Below are 14,834 nucleotides of genomic sequence, written 5' to 3' on the forward strand. Positions count from 1 at the left end.
CCTCCCAACTAGGTTCTAAACTAATCTCAGGAGATTAAAAAAATGGGACATATATAATTTTGATCTGGAAGAACTATGAGAGTTAATGTTCTCAGTTTTGGGATATATTTATCTTCATATCATTCTCTAATTGAGGGGATCAAGTTCAAATGCCTATAGGGCCAGGCAGGCAACAGTAAATGAATGACCAGGATCCATAACAAACGAGAGCACAGACTTGTGCTCTAGCTGATTATGTCAAAGTGGCAACAGGGCCCAAGGATGCTAGATCTTCCTATCATTCCAAGAAATGGAAAACCTGGACTTTCCCCATTTTAAAATACCGATAACTAATTTTATTTTATTTATTTATTTTTTTTTGTATTTTTCCGAAGCCAGAAACAGGGAGGCAGTCAGACTCCTGCATGCGCCCGACCAGGATGCACCCGGCACACCCACCAGGGGGCGATGCTCTGCCCATCTGGGGCATTGCTCTGTTGAGACCAGAGCCACTCTAGCGCCTGAGGCAGAGGCCATGAGCCATCCTCAGCGCCCGGGCAAACTTTGCTCCAATGGAGCCTTGGCTGCGGGAGGGGAAGAGAGAGAGAGAGAGAGGAAGGAGAGGGGGAGGGGTGGAGAAGCAGATGGGCGCTTCTCCTGTGTGCCCTGGCCGGGAATCGGACCCGGGACTTCTGCACGCCAGGCCAATGCTCTACCACTGAGCCAACCGGCCAGGGCTAATTTTATTTTTAATTTAACCATTTGCCAACCAAACAAAACAATGTAGATGACACAAGCCCTAGGCTGCCAGTTCGCAACCTCTGCTCTAGCTCCTCACACAGTGTCCCACATAGAATAAGCCATAACTGTTTGTGTTGAATTTATCAAAGAGTCATATAATCCCACACATTTCACCTAGAGCAAGGACATAACTAGCATGACTACTAAAAAAGAAAATGGGAATTAAGTGAAGAATGTATTTTAATCAGAATTCTTAAGATAAAAAATATTTCTGGTGCTAAATTATGCTCCCTTGAGTAAATGTTATAATTCTCTGTATTTTTCCTGAAAATAAATGTTTGAGTCAACCAGGGGTCTCAAACTCGCGGCCGTGCGGCCCGCCCACCAATTTTGTGCGGCCCACAGAATAATCAAACTTCGTGGATTAATCTGTGGGCCAGTCTGCGGGCCGCACAAAATTGGTGGGCGGGCCACGAGTTTGAGACCCCTGGCTGTGTATTTCAGTGTTTTTCAACCACCAGTCCACCAGAACTTTCACACAACATCAGGGTGGGTAACTTTCTCACAGACCGGCAAGAAATTTCTAGAGGACCAGCAGTTGAAAAACATTAATCTAACTGATATACATCTTTGAGGAAAAAAATCCAAATCAATACATGAGATGAATTTTAAGAGAATACATTTAGAAACATGGCACCTGAAATTATCACTGATGTCTCTGTTGATGGTTAATTGGCACCTACTAACTCAAGGGTGTTAGCTCTTAATAGAAAACTGACAATTCTTCATTAACAAAGAACAGCAAAATTTCAAGTAGCCTTACTTTTATGTAGATATTCAATTAGCTGGTATATCTGGGCAATGCCTTCCTCTGTCAGTGGGGATCCAAATACTACTCCTTTTTCTAAAAGAAAAAGAAGATATCATATGATAGGACAGGAATATTTTTCCTACAAATAGTACAAAGTCGGTATACTGAAAACCACTCAAGCAACCTATGTTACAGTTCAGCAAGTGTTTTCACAAGGTCAGTAAACAAAAACCTTAGAGCTGGAAGTGCACCAGAAAATGCAATCAAAACAACTCTCAATCAACTCTGCAAGTTTAATATTAGATTAAGGTTCCTTGAAAGCAAAGATCATCTTCTTATTTAAGTAACAACACCTAAAATGTTGATGTGTAATTTAAAAACAAATCATAGGCCCTGGCCGGTTGGCTCAGCGGCAGAGCGTCGGCCTAGCGTGCGGAGGACCCTGGTTCAATTCCCGGCCAGGGCACACAAGAGAAGCGCCCATTTGCCTGACCTGTGGTGGCGCAGTGGATAAAGCATCGACCTGGAAATGCTGAGGTTGCCGGTTCGAAACCCTGGGCTTGCCTGGTCAAGGCACATATGGGAGTTGATGCTTCCAGCTCCTCCCCCCTGTCTCTCTCTCTCTCTCTCTCTCTCTCCCCACTCTCTCTCCTCTCTAAAATGAATAAATAAAAAAAAAAAAAAAAAAAAAAGAGAAGCGCCCATTTGCTTCTCCACCCCTCTGCCGCGCTTTCCCTCTCTGTCTCTCTCTTCCCCTCCCGCAGCCAAGGCTCCACTGGAGCAAAGATGGCCCGGGCGCTGGGGATGGCTCTGTGGCCTCTGCCTCAGGTGCTAGAGTGGCTCTGGTTGCAACATGGCGACGCCCCGGAGGGGCAGAGCATCGCCCCCTGGTGGGCAGAGCGTTGCCCCTGGTGGGCGTGCCGGGTGGATCCCGGTCGGGCGCATGCGGGAGTCTGTCTGACTGTCTCTCCCTGTTTCCAGCTTCAGAAAAATGAAAAAAAAAAAAAAAAAAAAAAAAAAATCATAGAACTTAGTCACAATTGCCAAAGAATGACAGATTATCCACTAGAGATAATCCACAGAGTTTATCTGTTATAATGTTTAAACTTTTTTGCCACCTTAATGATTTCCTTAACATTTAATAAAATAAAACAGTACCTCTTTAATATCTTATCAAAAGCGGTGCCACAGTTTATTTCCTGGGAAGGCTTCTTTTGGGTTTCACAGCTATTTGCTTTTTCAAAGCATTCCATGGAATAAAAACATTTGGGAACTGACCACTGTAGTACAAGACCAGTCTGTCTTTACTGGTCCTCTAGCAGTGTAACGTTTTTTCTTTACTTTCTTTAAATTGATTTTAGTAAGAGAGGAAGCGGAGCGGTGGGGAGGAGGATGTCGGTCTTCTCCTGTATGTGTCCTGACCAGGGACTGAATGGGCAAAGTCTGTGCTTTGGGATGATGCTCTAACCAACCAGCGATCCAGCCAGGGTGTAACATTTTTTTTAACTTTTATTTTTTAGTATTATTTTAGTACAGTATTAATAGGGCATGAAAATTAGGTGCCCCTGATAAACTCCTAACAATGCCCTCTCAGGAACTGATGTAAGTTTGCATTAGTTTATCTAGACTGTTTTTATAATTTTTATTGTTTTACTACTTATAAAATTGAAAACAAAGACCAAAATTGCATTAGCAACTCCTCAATGAACATGCAGATGTGGAGTGAAGCCCAGAAAGCAGCTGAGAGTGTACACGCCCCAGACACATTGCCTACCCTTTCGCTTGAGAGACAGGAGAGACCGGAAGAATCCTGTCGCTGGGCCAGCCCCACCAGGCAACTTAAGGTCCACCTCTCCCATCAGCTGAGCCAACTCAGTTCCAGGCAAATCGATGAGCCTTGTGATATTGCTGACCACCAACTCAGTGAACACCTCAGGTTTCTCATGCCGGAGTTTTTCCACAAAAAAATCCGGGTTGAAGATAATAGGCTGACCTCGAAGGGAAGAGTCATTGCAGATAACGAAATTGCAGATGGCATCGCTGAAAAAAATGAAACAAGAGAATCTTTTGGGGGACCATTTTTATATGCATTTCTCATGCCCTCTCAACCATACAATTATTCACTCTTTCTGTAGGTTAATCTACACATTGGTCTTTTGAAAAACCTTATCCTTAATTTGTTCACTGTACAGAAGACAAGTTAGACTTGTTGCTGTTTGTTACACCCGCCTAGATACTCGGGAATATAAAGAAATGACGGCAGATTGCCTCTATTATGTGACCTGAATTTGCCTCTTATTTTCAGGCATATACCATAGGAATATACAGATCTTTAGTCTCCCAAATATAATAACAGAATTAGTAATTTCATAGACCATATTTCCTTAATAAAATAGTCAAACCCTGAATTATTACTGCTAAATATTTGTAAAACATCAAACCTGCAGCTGTTCCCCATAACACACCAATGAGTAATCATAAAATCAAGGCCTTCATGGGAATACAGTACTGCCCATGCAGTGATCAACTGCTGACCACACCGTGTTCAGGCTAGTCTCAAAGACAACAGACCATGTGAGAGTAAGTATGAAGAACTAAAACTAAGTCTAAATAGTAGTAGCATTTTGAGGACAATTACCCATAAGGTTCTTTGGTTCTCGGGTCCCTACACAGTCGAGTATTTTCTCATAATCAACCCCCTTTAATTGAGCCAGGGACCCTTAATTCTGTTCCTCATAACCAAATCAGCCTTCGCTAGAATGTAAGGCACAGGTACATAAAACAGATATTAACTCAGCCTTATCCAGGTCCAGAAATAGGTTTTACTTGAAAATCCTTCAATTCTGGCCCATCATCTAAGTCCAACCTTTCCTCAGACAGATTCATCTCTACGGTACTTGGAAAAAAAGTCTAGTATTTTGCTTTTAATTTCACTCTTCTGCCTGACCTGTGGTGGCGCAATGGATGGAGCATTTACCTGGAACACTGAGGTCGCTGGTTCGAGGCCCTGGGTTCCCCTGGTCAAGGCACATATGGGAGTTGATGCTTCCTGCTCCTCCCCCTTCTCTCTCTCTCTCTCTCTCTCTCTCCTCTCTAAAATGAATAAAATCTTTAAAAAAAAAAAAGTCAACACTGAGGTTGCCAGTTCAAAACCCTGGGCTTGCCTAGTCAAGGCACATATGGGAGTTGATGCTTCCTGCTTCTCCCCCTTCTCTCTCTCCTCTCTAAAAATGAATAAATAAAATCTAAAAAAAATTTCACTCTTCTATCACCGAGTAATACTCAGCAGATATTAATGTTGCCCCCGATCTTCGCTGGTTTTCCAGTCCCACAATACTTGGCTTATACTTCTGACAAAGATCCTTTGCCTCTCAGACATCATTCCCGCCTTACTCTTTGTTTCCTAATATTAGCCTAACTACTGTATTTTTTACTTTTAAGATGTTACATATAAGAACTGAATTATTCCATCTCATGGAGCAGACCCATCACCACTTGTTTGTACCCCTACCAATTGTCTCTAATGGCTTGTTCTAATCTTTATCATATAAACAGTCATCTATTATTTATCATATAAACAGTCATCTATTATATAACCGATAAGTAGATACAACAAAAGCCAGAAAGGACAAGTAATCACATCTGTCAGGCAAAGATGAAATTCACCTGACTCACACAAACATGCTCAAAATAAAAACCATCACAATTTTAAAATCTCCCACAACACCTAGATTTCAAAGCACAGTTCCAGGATAAATGACTTCTCTAAAAATTAAATATAACTAACCTATAACACATTGCCAACTCCTCATGGATAATTTTTAATAATTGTATAATGAAAACAGGGCATGAGTAAACTTCAAAGTCCATCTATACTTCCTTGAAAAATAATTAATAACTTTAATAAGTAGCCCAAATCTTCAGTTGGTGGCTACTAAATTCTTTTTTTTCTCTAAAATTATAATATAAGAACTGACATAAAAACTTCAAATTATGAATGTGTTCTCAAGCCAAAAAGTCATTAAAAAAAGAGAACTTAAAATGCTTGTTTCAACTTTTTACACACTAAGGTAGGTTACTTTTCCTGTATAAACTTAAAGATGCTAATGATTATAATATAAGCCAATTAAAATCGAAAGCAACTTTATCCTAAACTGTTCGCAATGCTTTTTTTTTTTTAATTTTATTTATTTTATTATTATTTTTTTTCTACAGAGACAGAGAGTCAGAGAGAGGGATAGATAGGGACAGACAGACAGTAATGGAGAGAGATGAGAAGCATCAATCATCAGTTATTCGTTTTGACACCTTAGTTGTTTATTGATTGTTTTCTCATATGTGCCTTGACCGCGAGCCTTCAGCAGACCGAGTAAACCCTTGCTCAAGCCAGCAACCTTGGGTCCAAGCCGGTGAGCTTTTTTTGCTCAAGCCAGATGAGCTAGCGCTCAAGCTGGCGACCTCGGGGCCTCGAACTTGGGTCCTCCGCATCCCAATCTGATGCTCTATCCACTGCGCCACCGCCTGGTCAGGCTGCTTCTTTTTATTTTTAATACCACCTAATTTCTGTCAAAAACAAGTCATTATAAAATTATTGTTTATAGCCTAACCAGGCAGTAGCACAATGAATAGAGCATCGGCCTGGGACGCTGAGGACCCAGGTTCAAACCCTGAGGCCAGCAGCTTGAATGTGGGGTTCACCAGCTTGCACGGCAGATGTTGGCTTGAGCATGGGATCATAGCATAGACATGACCCCAAGGTCACTGATTTGAGCAAGAGGTCCCCGGTTTGGCTGGAGCCCCCTGGTCAAGGCACATAAAAGAAAGCAACCAATGAACAACTAAGGTGGCACAACTATAAGTTGATGCTTCTCATCTCTCTATCTCTTTCTCTCTCGCTAAAAAGAAAAAAGAAAGAAAACTAGTGTTTTTAATCACTATCAGTGAAAAATTACTATTCTACTGAGAGTCAGAAAATCATGAAATGTGTTAGCACTGAAGTCTTATAATTTAACAGTAAACCTGTGGTTCTCAAAGTGTGTGCACTGGTGTACCCTAGAAGATTTCCAGTGCGCCCTATGGTATTCCAGAGAAATGTGTGCCTGTTGGGGACCAAAAAACCAACAGGGTTTTTGGGGTTTAGATCTTTGGGGGATAGAGGTGTGGGGAATTGGCTGTAAACTGACAGTCTGCCCAACCCCCCACCCCACTTGCCTGATTAGGTTGCAAAAGGCTGTTAAGCTGTGGTGCTGTATTGTTTACACTACCTCCCATGTTCCCCAGAAAGACTGGAGGCAAGTTTTTTCTTTGTTTGGTGTAAAGATGATATGTATGGTGGGGGTTTTCTGCACTTGGTAAAATTCTTGGGTTGCCTTGGAAACATGATCAGCGACCACTGATTTGCTAATAGCCTCACTTTGCCCTATAAATAAAGCAAGATGTGGTTTTTGGGCACGCTTTGTTCTTGCCAGAAGCAATTACAGGGCCTTCCCGACCCATATTTTTTTATTTTTTTTTATAAATTTTTTAATTTTTTTAATTTTTTTTTACAGAGACTGAGAGAGAGTCAGAGAGAGGGATAGACAAGGACAGACAGACAGGAATGGAGAGATGAGAAGCATCAATCATTAGTTTTTCATTGCACGTTGCAACTTCTTAGTTGTTCATTGATTGCTTTCTCATATGTGCCTTGAACGCGGGCCTTCAGCAGACCGAGTAACCCCTTGCTCGAGCCAGCGACCCTGGGTCCAAGCTGGTGAGCTTTTTGCTCAAACCAGATGAACCCGCACTCAAGCTGGCAACCTCGGGGTCTCGAACCTGGGTCCTTCCACATCCCAGTCCAACGCTCTATCCACTGCACCACCGCCTGGTCAGGCGCGACCCATATTTTCTTAATTCTGTGTATTATCTTAATTCCGCACCGTTCCCACTCAGGACCTGAAATTACTAGCTGCACTGGTTTGTGGCATGTGCCCAGATATAAAAATAAATACAGTTACTCTATTATAACATTTCATTACGGAAATACTGCTCTTTTTGTTAACACATCATTATTATATTTATTATTAACACATCATTATATTATTTATGTTTCTCATAAACACAAGAATGAAAAAACATAACACATTCGTGCCAGGACCGGCCATATTTACTAAATCTTACTAAGAATATACCTATATATATAAAGAGATGTTTTTGTTGTTTTTTTACTTTTTAACCCTTTTTTTTTACGAATTCTAAAAAGCATAACTCAAAAAATGTAACATTGGCCCTGGCTGGTTGGCTCAGTGGTAGATCGTCAGCCTGGTGTGCAGAAGTCCCAGGTTCGATTCCCGGCCAGGGCACACAGGAGAGGCGCCCATCTGCTTCTCCACCCCTCCCCCTCTCCCTCCTCTCTGTCTCTCTCTTCCCCTCCCGCAGCTAATGCTCCACTGGAGCAAAGATGGCCCGGGCGCTGGGGATGGCTCTGTGGCCTCTGCCTCAGGCGCTAGAGTGGCTCTGGTCACAACATAGCAACGCCCAGGATGGGCAGAGCATCGCCCCCTGGTGGGCGTGCCAGGTGGATCCCGGTCGGGCGCATGCGGGAGTCTGTCTGACTGTCTTTCCCCGTTTCCAGCTTCAGAAAAATACAAAAAAAAAAAAAAAAAGTAACATAAAAATGTTTTTTAATGCCAGAATAAATTTAATTTTGTCATATTTATTTCGTTTAATTACCATAAAAGCATGCCTGGACTTCATTTTTTTCTTTTAATATTTGACTTAATTATTATAACATATTTCTCAGAAATTTGTATATAGTGCGCCTACAATTACTTCTAGGATTTTAAATGCACCCCAACTTCAAAAAGTTTGAGAACCACTGGTTTAAACTATCGTTTTACAGATTTCACATCCCTTTTAATTCTGAAAAACAGATTTCAGATCAAATTAGTTCTAACATATAATATATATAAACAGCATCTATTATATTCCTAAAGTAGAAACATATACATACAACCTCCAGATTTTATTACTATCCAGAGCAAGAGACTCAGTTACGATTCTAAACCATACATTACCCTACGGCACTAAACAGGATCAAATACACAAGTGAGAGAGGAGCTAGAAGCACAAAGTCCCAAATACATTGTTTCTCAACAGAATCCTTTCTACCTGGCCTTCGCCCCCAAGTCAGCTCCATCCTAAATAAGTAGGACAAGTAAAAAAACAAATAAGCTCAAGGTGGCTCCTACTTATTCACAAGAAATACAAGAAAAAGCTACCTTGGGAGTCATAACACAAAGTAACAAGCAATCTCAGTTTCTTTCCCCCTTCTCTTTCTTTCTCCCCTTCTTCCCCATGATCATTCACTTTAATTTCTTTAACTCCATTTTTCTCCACTGTTCCTCACTTCTTCTGACAAGACACGAAAGAGAGAAACAGTTAAAAAGAAAAGTAAAATGGAAGGTGAGATGGAAAAGACAGATACAGTAGCTTATGTTTTAAATCATCTCTGTATTACAAAGCCTGCTAATCCCTTTCCACAGAATACATGCTCCCACAATGTAAAGCTGGAAACAGGAAGAAGCATGGCTAAGAATTTAAGACATTTCTAGGACTAAAGAAAAAATACTGTATTTAAGTAAAAACACTTCCTACTCTACAGTGTCTTATTTTAAAACAACAAACTCTGGGTTTGCTCAAGTTCAAGAAAAAATAAATAAATTTCTTACATAAGAGCCGAAAGCTTCTGATGAGGCATTGGTAAATCGAAGAGACGGGGAAAGCTTTCTCCTTGTCTGCTGGGACAAAGGAACCCTCCTTCCCTTCCCCATTACAGCCTACACAAATTCCAGACATGTTACAGGACACAAGGGCACATTATGGGGCCTGAAAGGCAGTACTTATTAGGACTCTAAGCACTCATCTGCAAGAAGGAACAAAACAGAAATTAAAAACTGGACCAGTTAATTGTATATGCCACCACACCGATGAAGTTCAACAGCAGTCTCCCATCACACTGAAAGATGTATTACATGAAACAGTCATGTAATCTAAGAGTATAAGGACAAGTAGTTTTATAATATAGAGGGAAAGGTGATCCCTACCTCACATCATACACAAAAATAATTATAATTACAGCCTGACGTGTGGTGGTGCAGTGCATAAGGCATACATACAGAGGTTGACAGTTCAAAACACAGGGCTTGCCTTGTGAAGGCACATACAAGAAGGAACTAGTCTATGACGTGATGCTTCCTGCTGCCCCCACCTTTCTCTCTATATATATCCTCTCTCTAAGATCAATTAATAAATACATATATATATGTAAAATAAATAAATAAGCTCCAGACTGAGTAAAGATCTACATATGAAAAGCCAAACTTTAAAAAGTTTGGAAAATAGTATAGAAGAAAAATTAATGAGGCAGAGGAAAGGTTTTATACAAGATAAAAAGAACATAATCCACAAAAAAGAAATGGATACATTTAACTACATTAAAACTTAAAATTTCTATAAACAAATGGTATTATAAGGAAAGTTATCAAAAAATGAAGTCACATGCCTCTGCAGAGAGGAAATGCTTGAAAGAACAGGAGTGGGAGAAAAACTATTCACTGTATATCCTTTTGTACTTTCTGGATTTTTTACTTATATGAATATATCCATTCATAATACTGTAAGTAAATTTGAAACTTTAAAAATAATAATAAAAGATAAGCCATAAACTAAAAAAAAAAAAAAACCAAAAAACATTTGCCATGCATTTAAAAGGATTAGCATTCAGAATTTATCAATATACCTAAAACTTACTTTAAAAATACACTCGCCCTGGCCGGCTGGCTGAGCGGTAGAGTGTCAGCTCGGTGTGTGGAAGTCCTAGGTTCGAACCCTGGCCAGGACACACCGGAAAAGCGCCCATCTGCTGCTCCACTCTTCCTCCTCTCCTTTCTCTCAATCTCTCTCTTCCCGTCCCATAGCCATGGCTCCACTGGAGCAAAGTTGGCCCAGGCACTGAGGATGGCTCCATGGCCTCTGCCTCAGTTGCAACGGAGCAATGCCCCAGACGGGCAGAGCATTGCCCCCTAGTGGGCTTGCTGGGTGGATCCTGTTGGGGCACATGCAGAAATATCTCTGTCTTCTCACTTCAGAAAAATACAGCCCTGGCTGGTTGGCTCAGTGGTAGAGCGTCGGCCTGGCGTGCGGGAGTCCTGGGTTCGATTCCCGGCCAGGGCACACAGGAGAGGCACCCATCTGCTTCTCCACCCCTCCCCATCTCCTTCCTCTCTGTCTCTCTCTTCCCCTCCCACAGCCGAAGCTCCACTGGAGCAAAGTTGGCCCGGGCGCTGGGGATGGCTCCATGGCCTCTGCCTCAGGTGCTAGAATGGCTCTAGTCGCAACAGAGCAACGCCCCAGATGGGCAGAGCATCACCCCCTGGTGGGCGTGCCGGGTGGATCCCAGTCGGGTGCATGCGGGAGTCTGTCTGCCTCCCCGTTTCCAACTTCAGAAAAATACAAAAAGAAAGAAAGAAAGAAAGAAAGAAAGAAAGAAAGAAAGAAAGAAAGAAAGAAAGAAAGAAAAAATATATATATATAAATAAATATGTAAATAAATAAATAAAATAAAAATACACTCGAGTTTACTTTGGCAGCACATATTCTAAAATTAGAACAATACAGAGAGATTAGCATGGCCCCTGTACAAAGATGACATGCAAATTTGTGAAGCGTTCCATATTTTAAAAAAAACCCTCAACAGAAAATTAGTCAAAGAATATGATCAAGTAATTCATAGAAGAAGGGACCTAAATGACTAATAAACATGAAATGAATCTCAATTTTAGAAGTTATCAGGGTAATGCAAACTGAAAAATGTTCTCTTTCCCCACCCATCATTCTGGCAAAAACCTATCAGATGCAGGCACTATCCTTTTATTCCTGGTTTAATAAGGATTATTTCTTTATTCATAATCATTAGTCAGTGCTTAACTTTATCAAACTTTTTTACATGTTGATGATCATATGCTTTTTCTCCTTTATTTTGTTAATGTTGTGAATAACACTGATTTATTTTCTAATGTTAAACCAACCTTACATCTCTAGAATAGACCCAATGTTGTTATGATACATTATCTTTTTTTTTGTTAAGATTTTTTTTAATTTATTTTTTTTTAGATTTTATTTATTCATTTTAGAGAGAGGAGACAGAGAAAGAAGGGAAGGAGGAGCAGAAAGCATCAACTCCCATATGTGCCTTGACCAGGGAAGCCCGGGGTTTCGAACCGGCGACCTCAGTGTTCCAGGTCGATGCTTTTACCCACTGTGCCACTGCAGGTCAGGCAATACAATATCTTTTTAAAAAAATATTTTGCCGGCCCTGGCCGGTTGGCTCAGCGGTAGAGCATCGGCCTGGCGTGCAGGAGTCCCGGGTTCGATTTCCGGCCAGGGCACACAGGAGAAGCGCCCATTTGCTTCTCCACCCCTCCCCCTCTCCTTCCTCTCTGTCTCTCTCTTCCCCTCCTGCAGCGAGGCTCCATTGGAGCAAAGATGGCCCAGGCGCTGAGGATGGCTCTGTGGCCTCTGCCTCAGGCGCTAGAATGGCTCTGGATGCAACAGAGCGACGCCCCAGAGGGGCAAAGCATCGCTCCCTAGTGGGCATGCTGGGTGGATCCCGGTCGGGTGCATGCGGGAGTCTGTCTGACTGCCTCCCTGTTTCCAGCTTCGGAAAAATAAAAAAATAAAAAATAAAATAAAATAAAATAAAAAAAGAATTACTAAAAATATATATATATATATATTTTGCCATTGACTTGAGAGAGAGAGAGAAGCATCAACCCATGTTCCACTTAGTGCTCCATTTAGCTGTGCACTCTCTGGTCACTTCTGTATATGCCTTGACCAGGGGTCCAACCTGTGAGCTTGGTGCACCAGGAGAATGCTCTATCCACTGAGGAACCCAGCCAGGGCTATTATAATTTTTATATATTACTGAATTTTGTTTGCCAAGTTTGTTTAGGTTACTTCATACATGTTCATAGTGAGATTACCATGGAATTGTCCTTATTTTGCCTTCAATAAATTTTATATCAAGGTTGTCTTGGCCTTATATAGTTGGGGAGTGTGTCTTATTTTTCTATTTTCTGAAAAAGTATATGTAAGATTGTTATAATTCTTTAAATGTTTGATCAAATTAGCTAATAAACTCTGGACCTACAGCTTTCTTTGTGAGGAGGTTTTTAATTATATATTCAATTTACTTTGTGCTATACGGCTAACCAAATTTTCTATTTCTTGTATTAATTTTGGTAAGTTGTGTATTTCTAGGAATTCATCTATTTTACATACATTCTCAAATTTTATTGGCATAAACTTGTTTGTAATATCTTCTTAGGAACTTTTTAATATGTCTAGGTTCCATAGTGATGTCCTCTTCCTCTTTGGTCCTTATATTGGTAATTTACGATTTCTTTTTTTTTTTTTTTTTTTTTTTATTTATTCATTTTAGAGAGGAGAGGGAGAGACAGAGAGAAAGAGAGAGAGGAGAGACAGAGAGAGAGAAGGGAGGAGGAGCTGGAAGCATCAACTCCCATATGTGCCTTGACCAGGCAAGCCCAGGGTTTCGAACCGGCGACCTCAGCATTTCCAGGTCAACGCTTTATCCACTGCGCCACCACAGGTCAGGCAACGATTTCTTTTTAATGTATGAATCTTATTAGAGGTTTATAAATTTTGTTAGCTTTGTTCAGGTTTTGCTGAATCCTTTTATTACATGTTTGTTGTTTATTTCATTAATTTCCGCTCTTATCTTTTTTACTTCCTTTTTCTACTTTCTTTACTGGACTCAGGATACACATTGCACTGCCAATCAGTGACAAAAGGATAATATTTTCACTAAATGGTGCTGGGACACTTAAACATCTGTGGAAGGAAAAAATAAAAATTGACACCTATTTCACACTAGATACAAAAATCATTCCAAGTGAACTGTAGACCCAGAGGCGAACAGCAAATTAATAAGCCTTCTAGAAGGTAATATAAAAGAATATATTTATTCTTAAACTCAAGGTGGATAAATAATTTTTAAGTAACATAAAAAATATTAACCAGAAAGAAAAACATTAATACATTTGACTTCATTAAAATAAGAACTAGTATTCATCAAAAGACACCATTAAGAAAGTGAAAAATAGCCTGATCTGTGGTGGCACAGTGGATAAAGCATTGACCTGGAATGCTGAGGTCACTGGTTCTAAACCCCAGGCTTGCATGGTCAAGGTACATATGAGAAACAACTACTACAAGTTGATGCTTCCAGCTCCTACCTGCTCCTTCTCTTTCTCTCTCTCTCCTCTCTAAATTAGACAAATTTTAAAATCTTTAAAAAAAAAGTGAAAAAGCAAGCCACAGAGAATTGGAAAATATATATGCAATACATATAGCAAAAAAAAAAAAAGAGGGTGGGGGCCTCATATCCTGATTATATTAAGAATCTATACAAATCAATAAGAAAACAATGTTTCAACAGAAAAACTGGCTTGAGATTTCAATAAAATCTCATAATAAAGAATAGCCAAATGCTCATGAAAAGAACTACTCAATATCATTAGACATCAGGAAAATGCAAATCAAAAAACAATGACATAGAGCCCTGGCTAGTTAGCTCAGTTAGTTAAGAGCCTCTTCCAAACACAATGGGTTCAATCCCCAGTCAGGACACACACAGGAAGCAATCAAAGAATGCTTAACCTAGCGGAACAACAAATGAATGCTTCCCTTTCCCCTCCCGCATCTCCCCTTTCCTCTCTCTGTTTCTCTCAAAGCAAAACAAAAAGAAGACATACTATTTAATAGAATGGCTAAAATGAAAGATATTGACATTAGCAAGGTTTAATGAAAGTAATAGTATTTTTTTTGAGAGAGAGAGAAGCATCAACTCACAGTTGGTTCACTTTAGTTTTGCAATGACTGCTTCTCTTCTGTGCCTTGACTGGGGAGCTCAAGCTAAGTCAAAGACTCCTTGCTCAAGCCAACAACCTTGGGCTCAAGCCGGCGACATTAGGTTTCAAGCCAGTGAGCTTTGGGCTCAAACTGGCAACCTTGGGATCATGTCAATAATCCTATGCTCAAGCCAGAGACCCTGTGCTCAAGATGATGAGCCCTTCCTTGCTCAAGCCCACACGCCCGCATTCAAGCCAGTGACCTGAGGGTTTCAAACAGGGGACCTCAGCATCCCAGGTTGATGCTCTATCCGTTGCATAACCACCACCACTGGTCAGGTCCAATAGTAATTCTTTTATTCTGATAATGGGGCTATAAACTGGCACAA

At 40.6% G+C, this 14,834-nt stretch overlaps 1 protein-coding gene and 1 non-coding gene across 5 annotated transcripts in view; one reads left to right on the forward strand and one right to left on the reverse strand.

Annotated features, from left to right (window-relative positions):
• The window catches only part of ARHGAP19 (Rho GTPase activating protein 19), an 83,244-nt gene that overhangs the window by 42,751 nt on the left and 25,659 nt on the right, over positions 1 to 14,834 (reverse strand). For all 4 annotated transcript variants that reach the window (XM_066239041.1, XM_066239040.1, XM_066239042.1 and 1 more), the window contains exons 2-3: positions 3,306 to 3,571; positions 1,544 to 1,624 (exon numbers count right to left, since the gene is read on the reverse strand). In XM_066239041.1, the coding sequence (XP_066095138.1) occupies positions 1,544 to 1,624; positions 3,306 to 3,571 (347 nt within the window). The remainder of the gene's footprint in view (positions 1 to 1,543; positions 1,625 to 3,305; positions 3,572 to 14,834) is intronic.
• LOC136311335 (U6 spliceosomal RNA) lies at positions 11,145 to 11,250 on the forward strand. The gene has a single exon (XR_010726736.1). It is a non-coding gene; the product is annotated as a U6 spliceosomal RNA (small nuclear RNA).

The sequence above is a fragment of the Saccopteryx bilineata genome, chromosome 7 (genome assembly GCF_036850765.1).
Source record: "Saccopteryx bilineata isolate mSacBil1 chromosome 7, mSacBil1_pri_phased_curated, whole genome shotgun sequence".
Classification (NCBI taxonomy): Eukaryota; Metazoa; Chordata; class Mammalia; order Chiroptera; family Emballonuridae; genus Saccopteryx; species Saccopteryx bilineata.